The 22,351-nt window shown below is 37.8% G+C and overlaps 1 protein-coding gene across 2 annotated transcripts in view; it reads right to left on the reverse strand.

The window, feature by feature from the left end:
- The window catches only part of LOC128645566 (keratin, type I cytoskeletal 42), a 113,485-nt gene that overhangs the window by 30,901 nt on the left and 60,233 nt on the right, over window positions 1–22,351 (reverse strand). Inside the window, exon 2 of one of the 2 annotated variants that reach the window (XM_053698642.1) lies at window positions 18,506–18,710. In XM_053698642.1, the coding sequence (XP_053554617.1) occupies window positions 18,506–18,676 (171 nt within the window). In that variant the 5' untranslated portion in view covers window positions 18,677–18,710. Of the gene's footprint in view, window positions 1–18,505; window positions 19,148–22,351 lie in introns of those variants that run through there. The other variant, XM_053698632.1, reaches the window with a different exon arrangement.

Below are 22,351 nucleotides of genomic sequence, written 5' to 3' on the forward strand. Positions count from 1 at the left end.
TAATGGGCTCCATTTATCAAGCAGTGGATGCTGCTTCGAGGCCCATTGTTTTAGGCTCGTCTGAAACTAAAGTTAAGAAGCAGCGGTCATGAGCAGGGAGTGATGTCCAGCGCACATGAATCATATCCACTCAATATTTGATAAATGGAGACCGTAGTGCATTAGTAAATTTGGAGCATTATGCAAATTTAACTGTGTATTTATTGTAAATATTTCACATTCCAATGTTCTGCACATACAGTATCTATCTATCTATCTATCTATCTATCTATCTATCTATCTATCTATCTATCTATCTATATATATATAATCATCTAAATATATATATATATATATATAAATATATATATAGGTATAAATATATATTTGTTTAAAAATCATATATATGTAAAAATATTGAATTAGGAATAAATAGAATATATACCGTTATGTTAAAAATATCGGAATATGAAATATTCATACTTTCAAGATAGGTTAGTGCAATTGCGAAAATGCAATTGTGTTTGCGCGATAGTCGGGTGTTAGTTTTTTCCCACTTTTTTCGCTGTTGACTTCTATGGGGGAATAGGTAAATACGCACGTGATATTCAATGTTCCGATTTTTGAGCTAGATGAGTTACCGCCTACGCAAAATAAGTTCTTTTTTAAACTTGATAAACTATGAGTGCAAAGCAACTAGTGCAAAAAGTGTAACTCTAGCGGAGTTTTCGCAATCACAAAAAATGCAATATACCGCGCCACTTGTAATCTAGCCCTCAGAATCTAACTATTTCACCCTTTTCAGCTTAGATATTATATCCTAAAAAAACAAAAAAAGAAACAAACAAAGCAAAACAAAAAACAAAATTAGTATCCCTTTTTTGTTGTTTGAGTTATGGTGCATATGTAAAATTATGATCATATTTATTTATTTATTTATTTTTCTGATTTTAGATCTGGGATTCAATTATTTAAAGAATGATCAGTGAACAAGGAATTCAATATCGTGGTGCCCTGATCTTAAAGTGAATGTCAATTTAGATGAATCGGTGTCTGTTTTTTAATAATCCTATTAAAAACAAGGGCACTTTAATTCATCAAAATTTACATTTCTCCAACATTGGTGTGTCCGGTCCACGGCGTCATCCTTACTTGTGGGATATTCTCTTCCCCAACAGGAAATGGCAAAGAGTCCCAGCAAAGCTGGTCACATGATCCCTCCTAGGCTCCGCCCACCCCAGTCATTCTCTTTGCCGTTGCACAGGCAACATCTCCACGGAGATGGTTAAGAGTTTTTTTGGTGTTTAAATGTAGTTTTTATTCTTCTATCAAGTGTTTGTTATTTTAAAATAGTGCTGGTATGTACTATTTACTCTGAAACAGAAAAAGGATGAAGATTTCTGTTTGTAAGAGGAAGATGATTTTAGCAGACAGTTACTAAAATCGATTGCTGTTTCCACACAGGACTGTTGAGATGAAGTAACTTCAGTTGGGGGAAACAGTTAGCAGACCTTTCTGCTTAAGGTATGACTAGCCATATTTCTAACAAGACCATGTAATGCTGGAAGGCTGTCATTTCCCCTCATGGGGACCGGTAAGCCATTTTCTTAGTTAAACATAAAAGAATAAAGGGCTTCAAAAAGGGCTTAAAAAACTGGTAGACATTTTTCTGGGCTAAAACGATGGCTTTACTAGGCATATTATGCAGATTCCAACTAATAATGGTTATTATAATCTTGGGGATTGTTTAGAAAAACGGCAGGCACTGTGTTGGACACCTTTTTCAGATGGGGGCCTTTTCTAGTTATAGACAGAGCCTCATTTTCGCGCCACTAATGCGCAGTTGTTTTTGGAGAGCAAGGCATGCAGATGCATGTGTGAGGAGCTAAGAATCACTGAAAAAGCTTATAGAAGGCATCATTTGGTATCGTATTCCCCTCTGGGCTTGGTTGGGTCTCAGCAAAGCATATAGCTGGGACTGTATAGGGGTTAAATGTAAAAACGGCTCCGGTTCCGTTATTTTAAGGGTTAACAATTCCTTCATACTTTTTCACATATTCAGTAATAAAGTGTTTTCAGTTTGAAATTTAAAGTGACAGTAACGGTTTTATTTTAAAACGTTTTTTGTGCTTTGTTGACAAGTTTAAGCCTGTTTAACATGTCTGTACCATCAAATAAGCTATGTTCTATATGTATGAAAGCCAATGTGTCTCCCCATTTAAATTTATGTGATAATTGTGCCATAGTGTCCAAACAAAGTAAGGACAGTAATGCCACAGATAATGATATTGCCCAAGATGATCCCTCAAATGAGGGGAGTAAACATGATACTACATCATCCCCTACTGTGTCTACACCAGTTTTGCCCACACAGGAGGCCCCTAGTACATCTAGTGCGCCAATACTTATTACCATGCAACAATTAACGGCTGTAATGGATAACTCTATAGCAAATCTTTTATCCAAAATGCCTACTTATCAGAGAAAGCGCGATTGCTCTGTTTTAAACACTGAAGAGCAAGAGGACGCTGATGATAATTGTTCTGTCATACCCTCACACCAATCTGAAGGGGCCATGAGGGAGGTTTTGTCTGAGGGAGAAATTTCAGATTCAGGAAAGATTTCTCATCAAGCTGAACCGGATGTTGTGACATTTAAATTTAAATTAGAACATCTCCGCGCACTGCTTAAGGAGGTATTATCTACTCTGGATGATTGTGACAATTTGGTCATTCCAGAGAAGTTATGTAAGATGGACAAGTTCCTAGAGGTTCCGGTGCCCCCTGACGCTTTTCCTATACCCAAGCGGGTGGCGGACATAGTAAATAAAGAGTGGGAAAGGCCCGGCATACCTTTTGTCCCCCCCCCTATATTTAAGAAATTATTTCCTATAGTCGACCCCAGAAAGGACTTATGGCAGACAGTCCCCAAGGTCGAGGGGGCGGTTTCTACTCTAAACAAACGCACTACTATTCCTATCGAAGATAGTTGTGCTTTCAAAGATCCTATGGATAAAAAATTAGAGGGTTTGCTTAAAAAGATTTTTGTTCAGCAAGGTTACCTTCTACAACCAATTTCATGCATTGTTCCTGTCACTACGGCAGCGTGTTTCTGGTTCGAGGAACTAGGAAAGTCGCTCAATAAAGAATCTTCGTATGAGGAGGTTATGGACAGAGTTCAAGCAGTTAAATTGGCTAACTCTTTTATTTTAGATGCCGCTTTGCAATTAGCTAGATTAGCGGCGAAAAATTCAGGGTTTGCTATCGTGGCGCGCAGAGCGCTTTGGCTAAAGTCTTGGTCAGCGGATGTGTCTTCCAAAACAAAATTGCTTAACATTCCTTTCAAGGGTAAAACATTATTTGGACCTGATTTGAAAGAGATTATTTCAGACATCACTGGGGGAAAGGGCCACGCCCTCCCACAGGATAGGTCTTTTAAGGCTAAAAATAAGCCTAATTTTCGTCCCTTTCGCAGAAACGGACCAGCCTCTAATTCTACATCCTCTAAGCAAGAGGGTAATACTTCACAACCCAAACCAGCCTGGAGACCAATGCAAGGCTGGAACAAGGGTAAGCAGGCCAAGAAGCCTACCACTGCTACCAAAACAGCATGAAGGGGTGGCCCCCGATCCGGGACCGGATCTGGTGGGGGGCAGACTTTCTCTCTTTGCTCAGGCTTGGGCAAGAGATGTTCAGGATCCTTGGGTGCTAGAAATAGTTTCTCAAGGTTATCTCCTGGAATTCAAGGAACTACCCCCAAGGGGAAGGTTCCACAGGTCTCAATTATCTTCAAACCAAATAAAAAGACAGGCATTCTTACATTGTGTAGAAGACCTGTTAAAGATGGGAGTGATTCATCCAGTTCCAATAAGAGAACAAGGGATGGGTTTTTATTCCAACCTGTTCATAGTTCCCAAAAAAGAGGGAACATTCAGACCAATTTTGGATCTCAAGATCCTAAACAAATTTCTCAGGGTACCATCGTTCAAAATGGAAACTATTCAAACGATCCTACCTACTATCCAGGAAAATCAATTTATGACTACCGTGGATTTAAAGGATGCGTACCTACATATTCCTATCCACAAGGAACATCATCAGTTCCTAAGGTTCGCTTTTCTGGACAAGCATTACCAGTTTGTGGCACTTCCATTCGGATTAGCCACTGCTCCAAGGATTTTCACAAAGGTACTAGGGTCCCTTCTAGCGGTTCTAAGACCAAGGGGCATTGCAGTAGTACCTTACTTGGACGACATCCTGATTCAAGCGTCGTCTCTGTCAAAAGCAAAGGCTCATATGGACATCGTCCTAGCCTTTCTCAGATCTCACGGATGGAAGGTGAACAAAGAAAAACGTTCTCTGTCCCCGTCAACAAGAGTTCCCTTCTTGGGAACAATAATAGATTCCTTAGAAATGAGGATTTTTCTGACAGAGGTCAGAAAATCAAAAATTCTAAGCTCTTGTCAAGTACTTCATTCTGTTCTTCGTCCTTCCATAGCGCAGTGCATGGAAGTAATAGGATTGATGGTTGCAACAATGGACATAGTTCCTTTTGCACGAATTCATCTAAGACCATTACAACTGTGCATGCTCAGACAGTGGAATGGGGATTATACAGACTTGTCTCCGACGATTCAAGTAGATCAAAAGACCAGAGATTCACTCCGTTGGTGGCTGACCCTGGACAATCTGTCACAGGGAATGAGCTTCCGCAGACCAGAGTGGGTCATTGTCACGACCGACGCCGACGCCAGCCTGGTGGGCTGGGGCGCGGTCTGGGAACCCCTGAAAGCTCAGGGTCTATGGTCTCAGGAAGAATCTCTTCTCCCGATAAACATTCTGGAACTGAGAGCGATATTCAATGCTCTCAAAGCTTGGCCTCAACTAGCAAAGGCCAAATTCATAAGGTTTCAATCAGACAACATGACGACTGTTGCATATATCAATCATCAGGGGGGAACAAGGAGTTCCCTGGCGATGGAAGAAGTGACCAAAATAATTCAATGGGCGGAGGATCACTCCTGCCACTTGTCTGCGATCCACATCCCAGGAGTGGAAAATTGGGAAGCAGATTTTCTGAGTCGTCAGACATTCCATCCGGGGGAGTGGGAACTCCATCCGGAAATCTTTGCCCAAATAACTCATTTATGGGGCATTCCAGACATGGATCTGATGGCGTCTCATCAGAACTTCAAGGTTCCTTGCTACGGGTCCAGATCCAGGGATCCCAAGGCGACTCTAGTAGATGCACTAGTTGCACCTTGGACCTTCAACCTAGCTTATGTATTCCCACCGTTTCCTCTCATTCCCAGGCTGGTAGCCAGGATCAATCAGGAGAGGGCTTCGGTGATCTTGATAGCTCCTGCGTGGCCACGCAGGACTTGGTATGCAGACCTGGTGAATATGTCATCGGCTCCACCATGGAAGCTACCTTTGAGACAGGACCTTCTTGTTCAAGGTCCATTCGAACATCCGAATCTGGTTTCCCTCCAGCTGATGGCTTGGAGATTGAACGCTTGATTTTATCAAAGCGTGGGTTTTCAGATTCTGTAATAGATACTCTGATTCAGGCTAGAAAGCCTGTAACTAGAAAAATTTACCATAAAATATGGAAAAAATATATCTGTTGGTGTGAATCCAAAGGATTGCCATGGAACAAGATAAAGATTCCTAAGATTCTATCCTTTCTACAAGAAGGTTTGGAGAAAGGATTATCTGCAAGTTCTCTAAAGGGACAGATTTCTGCTTTATCTGTCTTACTACACAAACGACTGGCAGCTATGCCAGATGTTCAAGCATTTGTTCAGGCTCTGGTTAGGATCAAGCCTGTTTACAGACCTTTGACTCCTCCCTGGAGTTTAAATCTAGTTCTTTCAGTTCTTCAAGGGGTTCCGTTTGAACCCTTACATTCCGTAGATATTAAGTTACTATCTTGGAAAGTTTTGTTTTTGGTTGCAATCTCTTCTGCTAGAAGAGTTTCAGAGTTATCTGCTCTGCAGTGTTCTCCTCCTTATCTGGTGTTCCATGCAGATAAGGTGGTTTTGCGTACTAAGCCTGGTTTTCTTCCTAAAGTTGTTTCTAACAAAAATATTAACCAGGAGATAGTTGTACCTTCTTTGTGTCCGAATCCAGTTTCAAAGAAGGAGCGTTTGTTACACAATTTGGACGTAGTCCGTGCTCTAAAATTCTATTTAGAGGCTACAAAAGATTTCAGACAAACATCTTCTTTGTTTGTTGTTTATTCTTGTAAAAGGAGAGGTCAAAAAGCGACTTCTACCTCTCTTTCTTTTTGGCTTAAAAGCATCATCCAATTGGCTTATGAGACTGCCGGACGGCAGCCTCCTGAAAGAATCACAGCTCACTCCACTAGGGCTGTGGCTTCCACATGGGCCTTCAAGAACGAGGCTTCTGTTGACCAGATATGTAAGGCAGCGACTTGGTCTTCACTGCACACTTTTGCCAAATTTTACAAATTTGATACTTTTGCTTCTTCGGAGGCTATTTTTGGGAGAAAGGTTTTGCAAGCTGTGGTGCCTTCCATTTAGGTGACCTGATTTGCTCCCTCCCTTCATCCGTGTCCTAAAGCTTTGGTATTGGTTCCCACAAGTAAGGATGACGCCGTGGACCGGACACACCAATGTTGGAGAAAACAGAATTTATGCTTACCTGATAAATTACTTTCTCCAACGGTGTGTCCGGTCCACGGCCCGCCCTGGTTTTTTTAATCAGGTCTGATGAATTATTTTCTCTAACTACAGTCACCACGGTATCATATGATTTCTCCTATATATATTTCCTCCTGTACGTCGGTCGAATGACTGGGGTGGGCGGAGCCTAGGAGGGATCATGTGACCAGCTTTGCTGGGACTCTTTGCCATTTCCTGTTGGGGAAGAGAATATCCCACAAGTAAGGATGACGCCGTGGACCGGACACACCGTTGGAGAAAGTAATTTATCAGGTAAGCATAAATTCTGTTTTCACTCGTTTTCTCCAAATACCATTTAATCCTGACAGCCGCTGCAGCGCTTCCTCCACCCGTCGCAAACCCTCTTCGTGGATCCAAAATGATGAATCCGACTTTCTCCAATCACGGCTTTGCCACAGGCCAAGGAGGGAGCAAGCTGGATTCATCATATCTGATGTATGAAGAGGCTTTCCGACGGCCGGGGAAAGCGCTGGAGCCGCTGTGAAGATTAACAGGAAGTATTTGAAGAAAACGAGTGAAATGTAGATTTTGATGAATTAAAGTGCCCTTGTTTTTAATAGGATTATTAAAAAACGGGCACCGATTCATCTAAATTGACATTCCCTTTAAGATAATGATATGCATAACAATATTTTGATAGTGTACCATTTGTTTTTTCTCTAACTGAAGGCCCTCCAAGTTAGTTTCATTCCAGTTAGATATAATTTTTGAGTGTGACCTATTTTGTCATGAGTTTACATTTCATCAGCATACATAGAAAAAAAAATCATTTAATATATAATTGATTAGGTAGAAAAAAGTTCTACGCAAACTCAAAGCAAAATACTCTACAGCGAATATGTGACAGGCAACTTGTCTAGATAATTTAATTGTATTAAGTTAAAAAATCAGACAACATCTAGCTGGTCTGTAATCTTGATATTGGTGGCAAGCTGGAAACAGCAACTTATTAATGAGAAAAAGGGAGGCATAATGGCATTTAACACGTTAATTGTATCATCATTTCCAACATCAGTGAATCTAGTTCAGGGCTGGCTCAAGATATTATGCTGCCTGGGTCTGAGAATGCAATGACGCCCCCCAGTAGTAGCATATCAACCTACTAGCCTGGCCCTTGACCTTACTAAGCCTGCTTACCTGCATAAAACCAATGCTTATGCACAACTGCAAAATAAGTGTGAAGAAATTTAGGAAAGAGATTCACTTGTCCCACCTTTGATGTCACCCCTAACCAGTGTTCTGTGTCTTTGTGCATGATGAGGTTATGCTTCTTGGACTACCCCACAGAGACAGAGGACAGGAGTTATCTGAGTCTAATAGTGACTGACTCAGTCACTGAAGTGCTGCACCTTGTCAAGTGCTGCCTGGGTCCACCCACTTGGTCCTATGGTTGAGCCCTTGGTTGAGCCGAAACTGATCTAGTTCAATATAATTCTATTTAGATATTACAGGAAGGAGTCCTAGTCTTTTACAACAAATGCTAGAATATACAAACACACTTAAAGGGACAGTCCCATATTATACACTCTAACTCATTAGAGCATATCATTTTTTTTACTTCAAATAGTTTACTGTGTGTTTATCCAATGCACTAAGGTGAAACATTTTGGTAAAGTCTTGCTCTGGAGCCAAAAGCATTGCTTCTCCCAGGTAGGAAAGTACCAATGATTAGCACTGACATGTCACTTCTGCTTCTGATTGGATCTAAGTTCTGGTCAAGAGCTGCATTGCTTGTAGCATTTAGCTATAGGTATGTGTTTAACCATTTTTTTGGGGGGGGGTTAAAGCATAGTTATCTAAAGTCAGTAATGAAAATGTTATATGCTTTATTGGTTTAGAGCAGTGTTGCTCAATTCCAGTCCTCAAAAACCCTTAACAGGCCAGATATAAAGGCCATCCCTACCCGAGCAGAGGTGACACAGATGTAATGAGCTAATGAACAGCCTAAGAAGGGAAATGCTTGAGAATGTCCCTTCAAATATTAGAGGAAAAATGGCTTTGACGGTGGATGCTACATGGCATTGGCTCTTAATAAACTGAATGTGCCTCACAGCATTTTTTTCTCTGTACAAAGCTAACATTGTCCTTTTTTTCTAACACTATGCTATTTATAAAAAACAAATTATATATGTAATGTATCTCTGTTAGTACATTCCTAACACTGCCTATTTCTACAGAACTATACTTCTTACAAAAGGCAAATTATATATGTGCTACAGTATTATTTGGATAGATAATACAAAAGGTGTAATTACATCAGTATATCAGTTCTCTGTTCCAACAGATCTATTCATATAGTGTTACTAGTAGTTGCTTTGTCACTATGTTGTGAGAACTAGGATTCCAATTGCATTGTATCCAAGTGAATATCTGAATTCACCTTGGTTCATACTGCAATGCTCACGCAAGATATTGCTTCACAGTTATGGATAATACTAATTTCAAAGAAGTATAATTTTTGTGCTGGAGACTAGAAGACTTTCACTGAGATTACGAGTTTTGCGTTAGCCTTAAAAAGCAGTGTTGAGAGGTCCCAACGCTGCTTTTTACCTAACGCTGGTATTATGAGTCTGACAGGTAGAGGCTCACCGCTCTCTTTTCTTCCGTGACTCGAGGCTACCGCAAATCCCCTATCTTTTTAATGGGATTTGCCTAACGCTGGTATTACAAGTCTTGGAAGAAGTGAGCGGTAGACCCTCTCCTGTCAAGACTTCTACCGCATTTAAAAGTCAGTAGTTAAGAGTTTTATGGGCTAATGTCAGAACATAAAACTCTTAACTAAAGTGCTAAAAAGTACACTAACACCCATAAACTACCTATTAACCCTTAAACCGAGGCCCCCCCACATCGCAAACACTATAATAAATTTTTTTACCCCCAATCTGCCGACCGGACATCGCCGCCACCTACATTATACCTATGAACCCCTAATCTGCTGCCCCTAACATCGCCGACACCTACATTATATTTATTAACCCCTAATCTGCCGCCCCCAACGTCGCTGCCACCTACCTACAATTATTAACCCCTAATCTGCCGACCGGACATCGCTGCCACTTTAATAAATGTATTAACCACTAAACCGCCGTACTCCCACCTCGCAAACACTAGTTAAATTTTATTAGCCCCTAATCTGCCGTCCCTAACATCGCCGACACCTACTTACATTTATTAACCCCTAATCTGCCACCCCCAACTTTGCCGCTACTATATTAAATTTATTAACCCCTAAACTTAAGTCTAAACCTAACCCTAACCCCCCTAACTTAAATATAATTTAAATGAAACAAAATTAATTTAACATAATTAAATAAATTATTTCTATTTAAAACGAAATACTTACCTATAAAATAAACCATAAGATAGCTACAATATAACTAATAGTTACATTGTAGCTAGCTTAGGATTTATATTTATTTTGCAGGCAACTTTGTATTTATTTTAACTAGGTACAATAGTTATTAAATAGTTATTAATTATTTAATAACTACCTAGCTAAAATAAGTACAAAATTACCTGTAAAATAAAACCTAACCTAAGTTACAATTACACCTAACACTACACTATCATTAAACTAATTACCTAAACTACCTACAATTAATTACAATTAAATTCAATAAACTAAAGTACAAAAAAAACACACTAAATTACAGAAAATAAAAAAAGAAATACAATAATTTTAAACTAATTACACCTAATCTAATCCCCCTAATAAAATAAAAAAGCCCCCCAAAATAATAAAATTTCCCTACCCTATACTAAATTACAAATAGCCCTTAAAAGGGCCTTTTGCGGGGCATTGCCCCAAAGTAATCAGCTCTTTTACCTGAAAAAAAAAAATACAATACCCCCCCAACATTAAAACCCACCACCCACACACCCCTACTCTAAAACCCACCCAATCCCCCCTTAAAAAACCCTAACTCTAACCCCCTGAAGATCTCCCTACCTTGAGCCGTCTTCACCCAGCCGGGCACAAGTGGTCCTCCATACGGCAAAAGTCTTCATCCGATCGGTGCAATCAGCCAATAGGATGCAAGCTCAATCCTATTGGCTGATCCAATCAGCCAATAGGATTTTTCCTACCTTAATTCCGATTAGCTGATAGAATCCTATCAGCCAATCGGAATTCAAGGGACGTCATCTTGGATGACGTAATTTAAAGGAACCTTCATTCTTCATTAGGACGTCGTTTGAAGAGGATGGCTCTGCATTGGCTGTATAGAAGATGACTCCGCTCTGGAAGGATGAAGATAGAAGATGCAGCCTGGATGAAGCCTTCTACCATCTGGAGGACCACTTCTGCCCCGATCGGATGAAGACTTCTGCCGTATGGAGGACCACTTGTGACCGGCTGGGTGAAGACGGCTCAAGGTAGGGAGGGGGTTAGAGTTAGGTTTTTTTAAGGGGGGATTGGGTGGGTTTTAGAGTAGGGGTGTGTGGGTGGTGGGTTTTAATGTTGGGGGGTATTGTATTTTTCTTTTTCAGGTAAAAGAGCTGATTACTTTGGGGCAATGCCCTGCAAAAGGCCCTTTTAAGGGCTATTTGTAAATTAGTATAGGGTAGGGAAATTTTATTATTTTGGGGGGCTTTTTTATTTTATTAGGGGGATTAGATTAGGTGTAATTAGTTTAAAATTATTGTATTTCTTTTTTTATTTTCTGTAATTTTGTGGGGGGGTTTTGAACTTTAGTTTATTGAATTTAATTGTAATTAATTGTAGGTAGTTTAGGTAATTAATTGTAGGTAGTTTAGGTAATTTATTTAATGATAGTGTAGTGTTAGGTGTAATTGTAACTTAGGTTAGGTTTTATTTTACAGGTAATGTTGTACTTATTTTATCTAGGTAGTTATTAAATAGTTAATAACTATTTAATAACTATTGTACCTAGTTGCCTGTAAAATAAAAATAAACCCTAAGCTAGCTACAATGTAACTATTAGTTATATTGTAGCTATCTTATGGTTTATTTTATAGGTAAGTATTTAGTTTTAAATAGTAATAATTTATTTAATTATGTTAAATTAATTTCGTTTATTTTAAATTATATTTAAGTTAGGGGGGGTTAGGGTTAGGTTTAGACTTAGGTTTAGGGGGTTAATACATTTAATATAGTAGCAGTGACGTTGGGGGTGGCAGATTAGGGGTTAATAAATGTAAGTAGGTGTCAGCGATGTTAGGGACGGCAGATTAGGGGTTAATAAAATTTAACTAGTGTTTGCAAGGCGGGAGTGCAGCGGTTTTGGGGTTAATACATTTATTAAAATGGCGGCGATGTCCGGTCTGCAGATTAGGGGTTAATAATATTAGGTAGGTGGCGGCGACGTTGGGGGCGGCAGATTAGGGGTTTATAACTATAATATAGGTGTCGGCGATGTTGGGGCAGTAGATTAGGGGTTCATAGGGATAATGTAGGTGGTGGCGGTATCCGGAATGGCAGATTAGGGGTTAATAATATAATGTAGGTGTCAGCGATAGTGGGGGCGGCAGCTTAGGGGTTAATAAGTGTAAGATTAGGGGTGTTTAGACTCGGGGTTCATGTTAGGGTGTTAGGTGCAGACATATTTTTTATTTTCCCATAGGAAACAATGGGGCTGCGTTAGAAGCTGGACGCTGCTTTTTTGCAGGTGGCTCAGCCCCATTGTTTCCTAGCCAGCTTACCGCTACTGTAAGCAACGCTGGTATTGAGATGAGATGTGGAGCTAAATTCTGCTCTACGATCACCTTTTTGCGGCTAACGCCAGGTTTAAAAAAAGAAATGTAATACCAGAGTAGGCTTAAGGTAGCATTAGAAAAAATATTCTCGTTAGACCCACACCCCTGTTAACGCCAATCTCGTAATCTCGCCGTTTGTATATTGTGATACCTTTTAGTGTATACTAGAAAAAGCAAAATGTTATTGAGATCATTTCTTAAACTTGAGTACCTTTTACATGTGGTAACCCTTTAATAAACCTTTTTTATATTTGCTATCAAAATCTGATTTTTATTTCACTAGATGAATAATTAAATGCCACATAAAATATATAACATATAAAGAATAAGAAACAGAATAAGAAACATTAATGTATTTCATAATTATGGAATTTTAAAAGGTTAACATTTATTTCATTACTCAAACAGCTTTCAGTTTGATGTTTGTTCTTCTAGATCTTTGCCCTGATTAATGATTTAGCACAGTTATTATCTTTCTGGACTATTGCTAGAGCACTGTTCCAAGATTTGAATACTATTTGTGTAAACTAATCCTTAAAGGGACATTAAAGAGGTATTTTACATTTTTTTTTTAATTATTTGTATTTATTTAGTTTTGAGTAAAAAAAAAACTGTTTCTGAGTACTGAGACAAATTATAAATAAATAAAAGGTTTTATATTTATGCTCATATGGCGAGTCAGTTTCCAATAGAGGGCTAGATTACAGTTGAGGCGCTATCTTAATGTGTGCCTGTAAAGGGGCAAACTATAGCCAGCCATTACAAGTGGCTGGTTAATGGAACCGCAAGCTTGCGGTTTAACTTTGTGCAAAGTGCAGTTAACGAGAGGTCAGACCTCTGGTTAAAGAAAAAAAGTTGCCCCAATTACCACCAAAATAAAGAGGACAGTAGTTTAAAATAAAAATATAAATATGAGCGTTTTATTTTCTTTAATTAAAAAAAACTGCACAAAGCAGCTATAAGGGGTTAAAGTGAGGGGATGTGGGGTGTTTGAAAAAAGTGCCTCTACATGGAGGTACATAGGGGGACTGTGTTTCACTATAAATATATATATATATATATGCTTATATACATATATATATAAATATATATATATATATATATATATATATATATATTTATTTATGTGTTAATATGTGTATATACATATATAAACACATAAATATATATATTCATATACATATATATTTATGTATTGCTGCCCAACGCTTCGGGATTATCTCCCTGCGCTAGGTGGTTTGCTGGTGGCTACTGGGATGAAAATGAGACTCCCATTGGAGCCTATGGAAGTGCGCTTTCATGAGCATTTGGCTTCCAGGCAATGCGAACATGAGGTCGTGTTCACATTGTGCTGTACTTGTAATACCAGCGCACATTTACTTGCGCATGTATTACTGAGTGAAGAGCAAATTTATAAGCACAACATTGCGCTACACTCATAATCAAGCCCAGAACAAGTAAGCTTTTATATCATAACAAAATTAAACAAATAATATACATTTCTGTTTCAAATTTAGAATACAAAAAGGTTTAGCCTCATTTCATGTCACTTTTGCTAAGTCAATTTGTGAAATTTCTGCCATACTAGGTTTGTCCTAAGTGCTATTGTTGTGAAGTAAAAAGCATCTAAGAGCAACAACCGGCCACGTAAGCTCACAGAGTGGGGCTACTGAGTGCTGAAGCGTGTAGAGCATAAAAATCGGCTATGTCTGTTGCATCACTCACTACAGAGTTCTAAACTGCTTCTGGAAGCAACAGTAGCACAATAACTGTGCATTAGGACCTTCATGAAATGAGTTTTCATGACTGCAGCTGTACATACAAATCAGCATGCTCGATGTGAAGCGTCAGTTTTAGGGGTGAAATACACGCTATCACTGGACTTTGGAGCAGTAGTAACATTCTCTGGAGTGTGAATCATGCTTCCCTATCTTGCAGTCTGATTGAAGAATCTGGGTGTGGCGGATGGAAGGAGAACTCTACCTAATGAAATGTACCAAAGTGCGTACTATAAAATTGGTGGAGGAGGGATAATTGTCTCGGACTGTTTTTCAAGGTTTGGGCTGAACCCCTTAGTTTCAGCGACTGGTAAGCTTAAAGGACCAGTAAACACATTAGATTTGCATAATCAACACATGCAAGATAACAAGACAATGCAATAGCACTTAGTCTGAACTTCAAATGAGTAGTAGATTTTTTTATAACAAATTTCAAAGTTATGTATATTTCCACTCCTCTTGTACCATATGATAGCAATCAGCCAATCACAAATGCATATACGTATAGTCTGTGAATTCTTGCACATGCTCAGTAGGATTTGGTGACTCAAAAAGTGTAAATATAAAAGGCTGTGAACATTTTTTTTAATGGAAGTAAATTGGAAAGTTGTTTAAAATTACATGCTGTATCTGAATCATGAAAATTTAATTTAACCTGAGTGTCCCTTTAAAGTGAAATTGTAAACTTGAAAAAATATATATTTTAAATCGCTTTATGTATCATTTAAAAGTTTTTGAACAGTGTTAAAACTCTTATAGCAGCTCGTATAAATGTATTTGTAAAGTAATTTTAACGTTTTAAAGGCACTTATTGAGCCCTGTATGTATATGTCATTTGCATTCCTATTTCCAGAGCCTTGCTCACTCCCTTGGTGACTAGTGCCTGATGAGACAGCCCTTATAGCTGAGAAACGCGTTGCAGTTTTGTTATATCCCAGACCGTAACTTTGTTGTTCCCTTAATGTGTTTTTAATTTTTAATAAAAGTTTTTAATTGGATGCACAACTGATTCCAGTGTATTCTTTGTACCTTGAACTGGTAGCCGCTGTGGGTGATTATCCTTACCTGGAGCCTGTGTTTCCTGAACCTACAGCTGCTGTGGGTTATTTCCCCTACCTGGAGTTAGTGAGCTGGGACACTAAAAGTTCCCAGACTGTGTGAATCAGCACAACTCAGTGCTGCCGGCTTTGTGTGTATGTATCTTTATGCACTGAAATTGTTTGGAGCTGAATATTACAGTATTGCGCAGGGAAGCACCTTCTGTTTGTTTCTGTATTTAAGATTGGTCCTGCAATTAGTAGTTGAATCACTACACAGGGGGCTTCGCCTACTGTTTTGCATGTCTCCCCCCTTGTAAAAGCAGGATTGTAGGTTAAGAAAATTGTAATGATTTGCCTTTACAATATGGTTGCAGAGTTTCCAAGATGGCCATATCTCAGAGTTATTGTATAGGAAGGGTTCACAGTAGCATATTCTCTGGTGCTAACTAAGCAAAGGCGTAGGATGATTCACAGTCACAAAGTGGCATATATATATATATATATACGCACACATAATCTAAGCTGCCTGTTATGTTCTGTATACGGGCCATCATAGCAATGTTTTAGCATTAGTTTAACTATAGATGTTTAACAGAAGCTGAAACAAAGAATGGTCTAACATGCAACTGAATGAAGAACATTATTTGTTCACTGCACAAAGTCAACATGTTTCTCTTGTGTAAACAATCCAAGCTTTGTCTTTTATTTTGCTGACTGATTGCTGCCCTAATGGTCAGGGTTTCTTACTGTGCAAAGTCCTTGAAAATAACTCGGAAACCTATTAAAAATGAAAGAGAAAATCATGTAGTCTCCTGACCACAGTGGAGAGGTTTAATATAGCTCAAACTATTAAAGAGACATCATTCTGCAATAAGAAAAAATGATTGTATATATTATTATTGCACTATAGTTTGCCTATAACTATATGACTAACCTCTATAGAGCAACAATACAGTACATCTGCTAAGCTGACAACTAGTCAGTGATTAGCGGCTACTCACATGTTCAGGTCAGGATCAACAGTGTGCTGCCAGTCCAGAGCTGACTTTAAAGGGATATTACGCAGTGCTCCTTTATTATAAATAAATATGTTAAATCTATGTAAACATAAAAATAAACTGGTTGTGTAAAAAACAGCAAACAACTTGTTTTCTTGCCAAATAAGCACTTAGAAATTCTCAGTTTAGCCACTGGACACAACTAGATAGGAGAGCTACCTCCCATTACAAGTTGAAAGTGAATTGTTTGCATGCAAGCAAAACCCGATGCACGCTAACTTAAGGACTTCGGATAACATAACCGCATTAACTTCTGCTCCCCACAGACTTTAATGGAGCACTCTGAAGAAAAAACCTAATACTTATTGCACGTGTTTTAACCCAATACCGCGTTAGACCTACAGTGCTAACCCGAAGGTAGTTATGAATATTTCACATTCTAATGATCTTCACATTTTTTTGTAAAAGTTATATATATATTCTTATATGTCTATATGAATATATGCAGGCATAGATATATACAGATATAAATAGAAATAAATATTTTAAAATACTAAGAATATTTTCTTCTAAGTCAAGAACATTGTAGTTTAAAATATTTACAGTAAAACACATTAAAACACATAATCAAATATTAAAATGAATTAAAATTGATTTTTTAACTTTTAAGGTAATTGAATGGAATGGACTCAAAAGTGTTTATATGTGTGTGTATATGTGCTTATATGTGTATATATCTATAAACACATAAATACATTAACTTGTAATAAGCGCACAAATTAGCACGGTCGCAATATTGGTTATCGCTACCTGCACTAACAATTTGTAATCTTGCCAATAATCAATATAAAATGTGGATATGTTAAGGTTTTTTAATATTAAATTAATGAACAAATAAAGACCAGCTACGTAATGACCTTTCTAGTGGTGTTAAAATGAAAATTTACAGAATTGCATTTAATTAACCGTAGAAGCTGCCGGAGCAGAACAACTATTTTAATGTATAACCTAGTCGTTTTGTATTATTACACAGAAGAAGAAATGCCCTTGATTGTAAAGCAGCTTTGTAGAGAACTGAAAACGAATGTCATGTGACACGTAACTAGAGTACGTCATGTGACACGTAACTACTAGAGTAGACTTTTGTGTTTTAGTGAGAACTTCATAGGAATCAGGACATAAATAGTAATATACACAAACATTTTATTTTAGCACCCAACATTTTTCAAATATACCATCTTAGAAACGTGCAACAAGAACAAGAAGAACGTTAAATGGGTCAAAATTGGGGTTTAAATAAGATTATTGGGGTTTAAATAAGAATATTCAGAGAATTCAGTAGAAAAGTGTGACCCTTCCCATCAGTACAGCCCTACAGCTTTAAAACCTTTATTAGGACCACCAAGCATTGAGGTTAGATGTTAGAACAACTCCACTGAAATAACAAGAACTCAAGCAAATCAGCTTTAGAACTCATGATCATTTTAAATTGATGGCATCAGTTAGCTTCAGGGGGACGTTAAATAAATAATTATACAAAAAAAATAAAGTGGTTGTATTGTTTCCAATAGTAATGGCAACAGTGTTTTTATGCACAAACTAGAGAAATGCAAACATTGGCTGATGTATGCAAATATCTATTTAATGATATATGTAAAATATTTTATGCAATGGTGTCACAGAAATAATTGGTAATACAGTTTGCAAAATAATTGAAAAAAAACATAACCTAGGCATGACGTATTGTATATATCCTTAAAGGGACATCTGAAACCTCTTGATTATATGTAAAATGTGTACTTTGTTCCATATTTGCTAGAGGGGCCAGAAAGTACAACCTGTAATTTAGGTTTTTAAAATGCTGCAAATTGCATAAACTAGCTTTTTGATTTTCAGCATTTGCAGATTACATAATTTGCTTTTTGGCCTCTTAGGAAGCATGGGAAAAGCACAAGTTTTACACAAAATAAAGAGGTGTTTAGTGTCCTTGTAATATAAATATTAATGTCACCACAGTTAAGGGAACGTGTAGTGCTGCTGATCAAAATTGTCACAGTATTTTTTGATTGTAAAAAGAATGTTTTTTTTAATCACTTTTTTTGCAGACATATTTATTTATAATTCATTAACTTTGGACATAACTTTGGACATAAAATTCATATCTAAAAAACATTTTTAAAAAGAAGGCTTAATTAAAAAATAAATAAAAAGGAAATTCCTATTTGCTATTTTCAAAAGCCCCCCTAGTCAAAAAACAAATAATAAAGTTACAAAATGAAGGTGTCTCACCTTATTTCTCAAATCTTCAATTATTTGGTAGTAGTTGTTGTAGTCTCGTTCCACAGTTCCAGAGTTCTTGGTGTACCACTCCCTGATCTGTACCTCTAAGACAGAATTTGCATTTTCCAGCGAGCGAACCTTCTCCAAGTATGTTGCCAGGCGGTCATTCAAGTTCTGCATAGTCTCCCTCTCATTACCATTGAGCAGAACATCACTATTGGTAGAAATCTGCAGGTTATAGCCCCCAGACCCACCATAGCTACTGCCACCAAAGCTATTGCCACCAAAGCTACTGCTTGAAATCTTGGTACCAAAACCACCAGCCCCACCATAGACACTGCCAGCATATCTAGATACAGCTACTTTGCCATAGTTTCCACCTGAAAAGGATGGAGATACTCTGTCAACAGAGCCCAGTCTTTTGTATGTGACTTGGCTGTAACTGGACATGGTTGATTCAGGCTGGATGGCAAATGACACAGACTCTGGTATGATAAGTAAAGATGGTCACTGCTACATGTGTGGCTTAATATAGTGAGCAATACGCAGCTCCTCCCTTCAACAATAAATGTAAAATCTTAAGTACCTGATAGCAAAGGAATGTGCAAATAAAACCTTTGAGTTCCCTGTAGATCTATCATAAATACATGTAGATCTTGTAAAGGCCTTTACAAACTTACATGTGTACTGTACAACTGTACAACTCTACAATTCTAATATACTTTATTTGTTATACATTACTTAAGTATACTTTTATATAAACTTGTGTACTGTACAACTCTATAATTCTAATATACTTTATGTGTTCTATGTTACTTAAAGGGACAATCTACACCAGAATTGTTATTGTTTAAAAAGACAGATAATCCCTTTATTACCCATTCCCTAGTATTGCACAACCAACACAGCATGAGTACAGTTTTATCTATATGACACACATGAACTAAAACCCTCTAGTGGTGAAAAACTGTAAAAAATGCCCTAAGAGAAGAGGCGGCCTTCAAGGGCTTAGAAATTAGCATATGAACCTCCTAGGTTTAGCTTTCAACTAAGAATACCAAGAGAACAAAAGCAAAATTGGTGATAAAAGTAAATTGGAAAATTGTTTAAAATTACATTCTGAATCATGAACGTTTATTTTGGACTAGACTGTCCCTTTAAGTATACTTTTATATAAACATGTGTACTGTAGAACTGTATAATTTTAATATACTTTATTTGTTATACGTTACTTAAGTATACTTTTATATAAACGTGTACTGTACAACTGTATTATTCTAATATACATTATTTGTTCTACGATGCTTAAGTATACTTTTATATAAACATATGTACTGTAAAACTGTATAATTCTAATATACATTATTTGTTATACTTTACTTTAAGTATACTTTTATATAAACGTGTTCTGTACAACTGTATGATTCTAATATACTTTATTTGTTATACATAGAAACATACGGCTAGATTACGAGTTTTGCTTTAGAGGCTATGCGGTGCTAACGAGCAGATTTCTTTCACCGCTCACTTACATGCAACGCTGGTATTACGAGTTTTTACAAACCCGGCGTTAAAAGACAAAAAGTGAGCGTAGAGAAAATTTTGGTCCAAATCTCACTTCAATACCAGCGCTGCTTAAGTCAGCAGTGAGCTGGTGTAACGTGCTCGTGCACGATTTCCCCATAGGAATCAACGAGGAGAGCCGGCTGAAAAAAAGTCTAACACCTGCAAAAAAGCAGCGTATTACTCAGTAACGCAGCCCCATTGATTCCTATGGGGAAACATATTTTATGTTTACACCTAACACCCTAACATGAACCTGAGTCTAAATACCCCTAATCTTACACTTATTAACCCCTAATCTGCCGCCCCCGACATTGCCGACACCTACATTATACTTATGAACCCCTAATCTGCTGCCCCCAACATCGCTGCCACCTACATTATATTTATTAACCCATAATCTGCCGCCCCCAATGTCGCCACAACCTACCTACACTTATTAACCCCTAATCTACCGCTCCGGACATCGCCGCTACTATAATAAACATATTAACCCCTAAACCGCTGCACTCCCGCCTAGCAAACATTAGTTTATTATATCTAACATCACCGCCACCTACCTACATTTATTAACCCCTAATCTGCCGCCCAACGTCACCGCCACTATATTAAATGTATTAACCCCTAAACCTAAGTCTAACCCTAACACCCTCTAACTTAAATATAATTAAAAGTAATCTAAATAAATATTCCTATCATTAACTAAATTATTCCTATTTAAAACTAAATACTTACCTATAATATAAACCCTAAGCTAGCTACAATATAACTAATAGTTAACATTGTAGCTAGCTTAGGATTTATTTTTATTTTACAGGCAAGTTTGTATTTATTTTAACTAGGTAGAATAGTTACTAAATAGTTATTAACTATTTAATAACTACCTAGCTAAAATAAATACAAAAGTACCTGTAAAATAAAAACTAACCCAAGTTACAATAACACCTAACACTACATTACAATTAAATCAATTTTCTACATTAAATACAATTAAATCAATTAAATTAAATTAGCTTAAGTACAAACCCCCCCCACTAAATTACAGAAAATAAAAAACAAATTACAGATATTTAAACTAATTACACCTAATCTAATAGCCCTATCAAAATAAAAAAATTCCCCCCCAAGCCGGGCCAAAGTCCTCAACGAAGCCGGGAGAAGTCTTCATCCAAGCCGGGCGAAGTGGTCCTCCAGATGGCATCTTCTATCTTCATCCATCCGGCGCGGAGCGGGTCCATCTTCAAGACATCCGACGCGGAGCATCCTCTTCTTCCGACGACTAAAGATAAATGAAGGTACATTTAAGTGACGTCATCCAAGATGGCGTCCCTTAGATTCCGATTGGCTGATAGAATTCTATCAGCCAATCGGAATTAATGTAGAAAAAATCCTATTGGCTGATCCAATCAGCCAGTAGAATTGAGCTCACATTCTATTGGCTGATTGGAACATTTACTCACCCTTCCACAAATAAACCTAATCTTACACTGTTTATACTAGAGCAGGGACTTTTGATAAATATATGGAAGGGTGTACAGATGGGCTGTACTGTGATCTGCTGAATATCACTAGTACTAGCTGTAGAAGACTTCTTTCCTTCTCTCTTTCCTCACCATAAATTATTTTGAGACACGCATGCACAGATGCACACACAAGCACAAACACATGCACACTCATACACACATGCATGCACAGATGCACACACAAGCTCATTCATGTACAAATACACAAACACATGCACACTCATACACACATGCACGCACAAGCTCATGCACATGCACACATGAATGTACAGATGTCCACACAAACATATGCACAGATGCACACACAAACAAATGCACACACATGCATGTACAGATGAACACACAAGCACACATGCACACACATACATGCACAGATGCACACAGAAGCACATGCACACACATGCATGCATAGATGTACACGCAAGCACATGCACACACATACACAAAGGCATGCACAGATACACACACAAGTACATGCACACACATGCTTGCATAGATACACACACAAATGCAAACATATGCGCACACATACACACATGCATGCATGGACTAATGTGCTGAAAGTGTAATTAATTTTGGTAGAACAAAGTCGTGTGGACATTCATTTTGGACAATCGAATGAAAATCGATTAAAATTCGGTAATCAAATTTTACTTTAGTTTTCAAATGTTCATAATGAAATCGGATATCCACATTCGAAATTTTGAATGTAACATTCAATTTAACAAATGCTATTCAGAAGTTCAATAGTTCATGTGGTAGGGAATTT

The sequence above is a fragment of the Bombina bombina genome, chromosome 1 (assembly GCF_027579735.1).
Source record: "Bombina bombina isolate aBomBom1 chromosome 1, aBomBom1.pri, whole genome shotgun sequence".
NCBI classification, from domain to species: domain Eukaryota; kingdom Metazoa; phylum Chordata; class Amphibia; order Anura; family Bombinatoridae; genus Bombina; species Bombina bombina.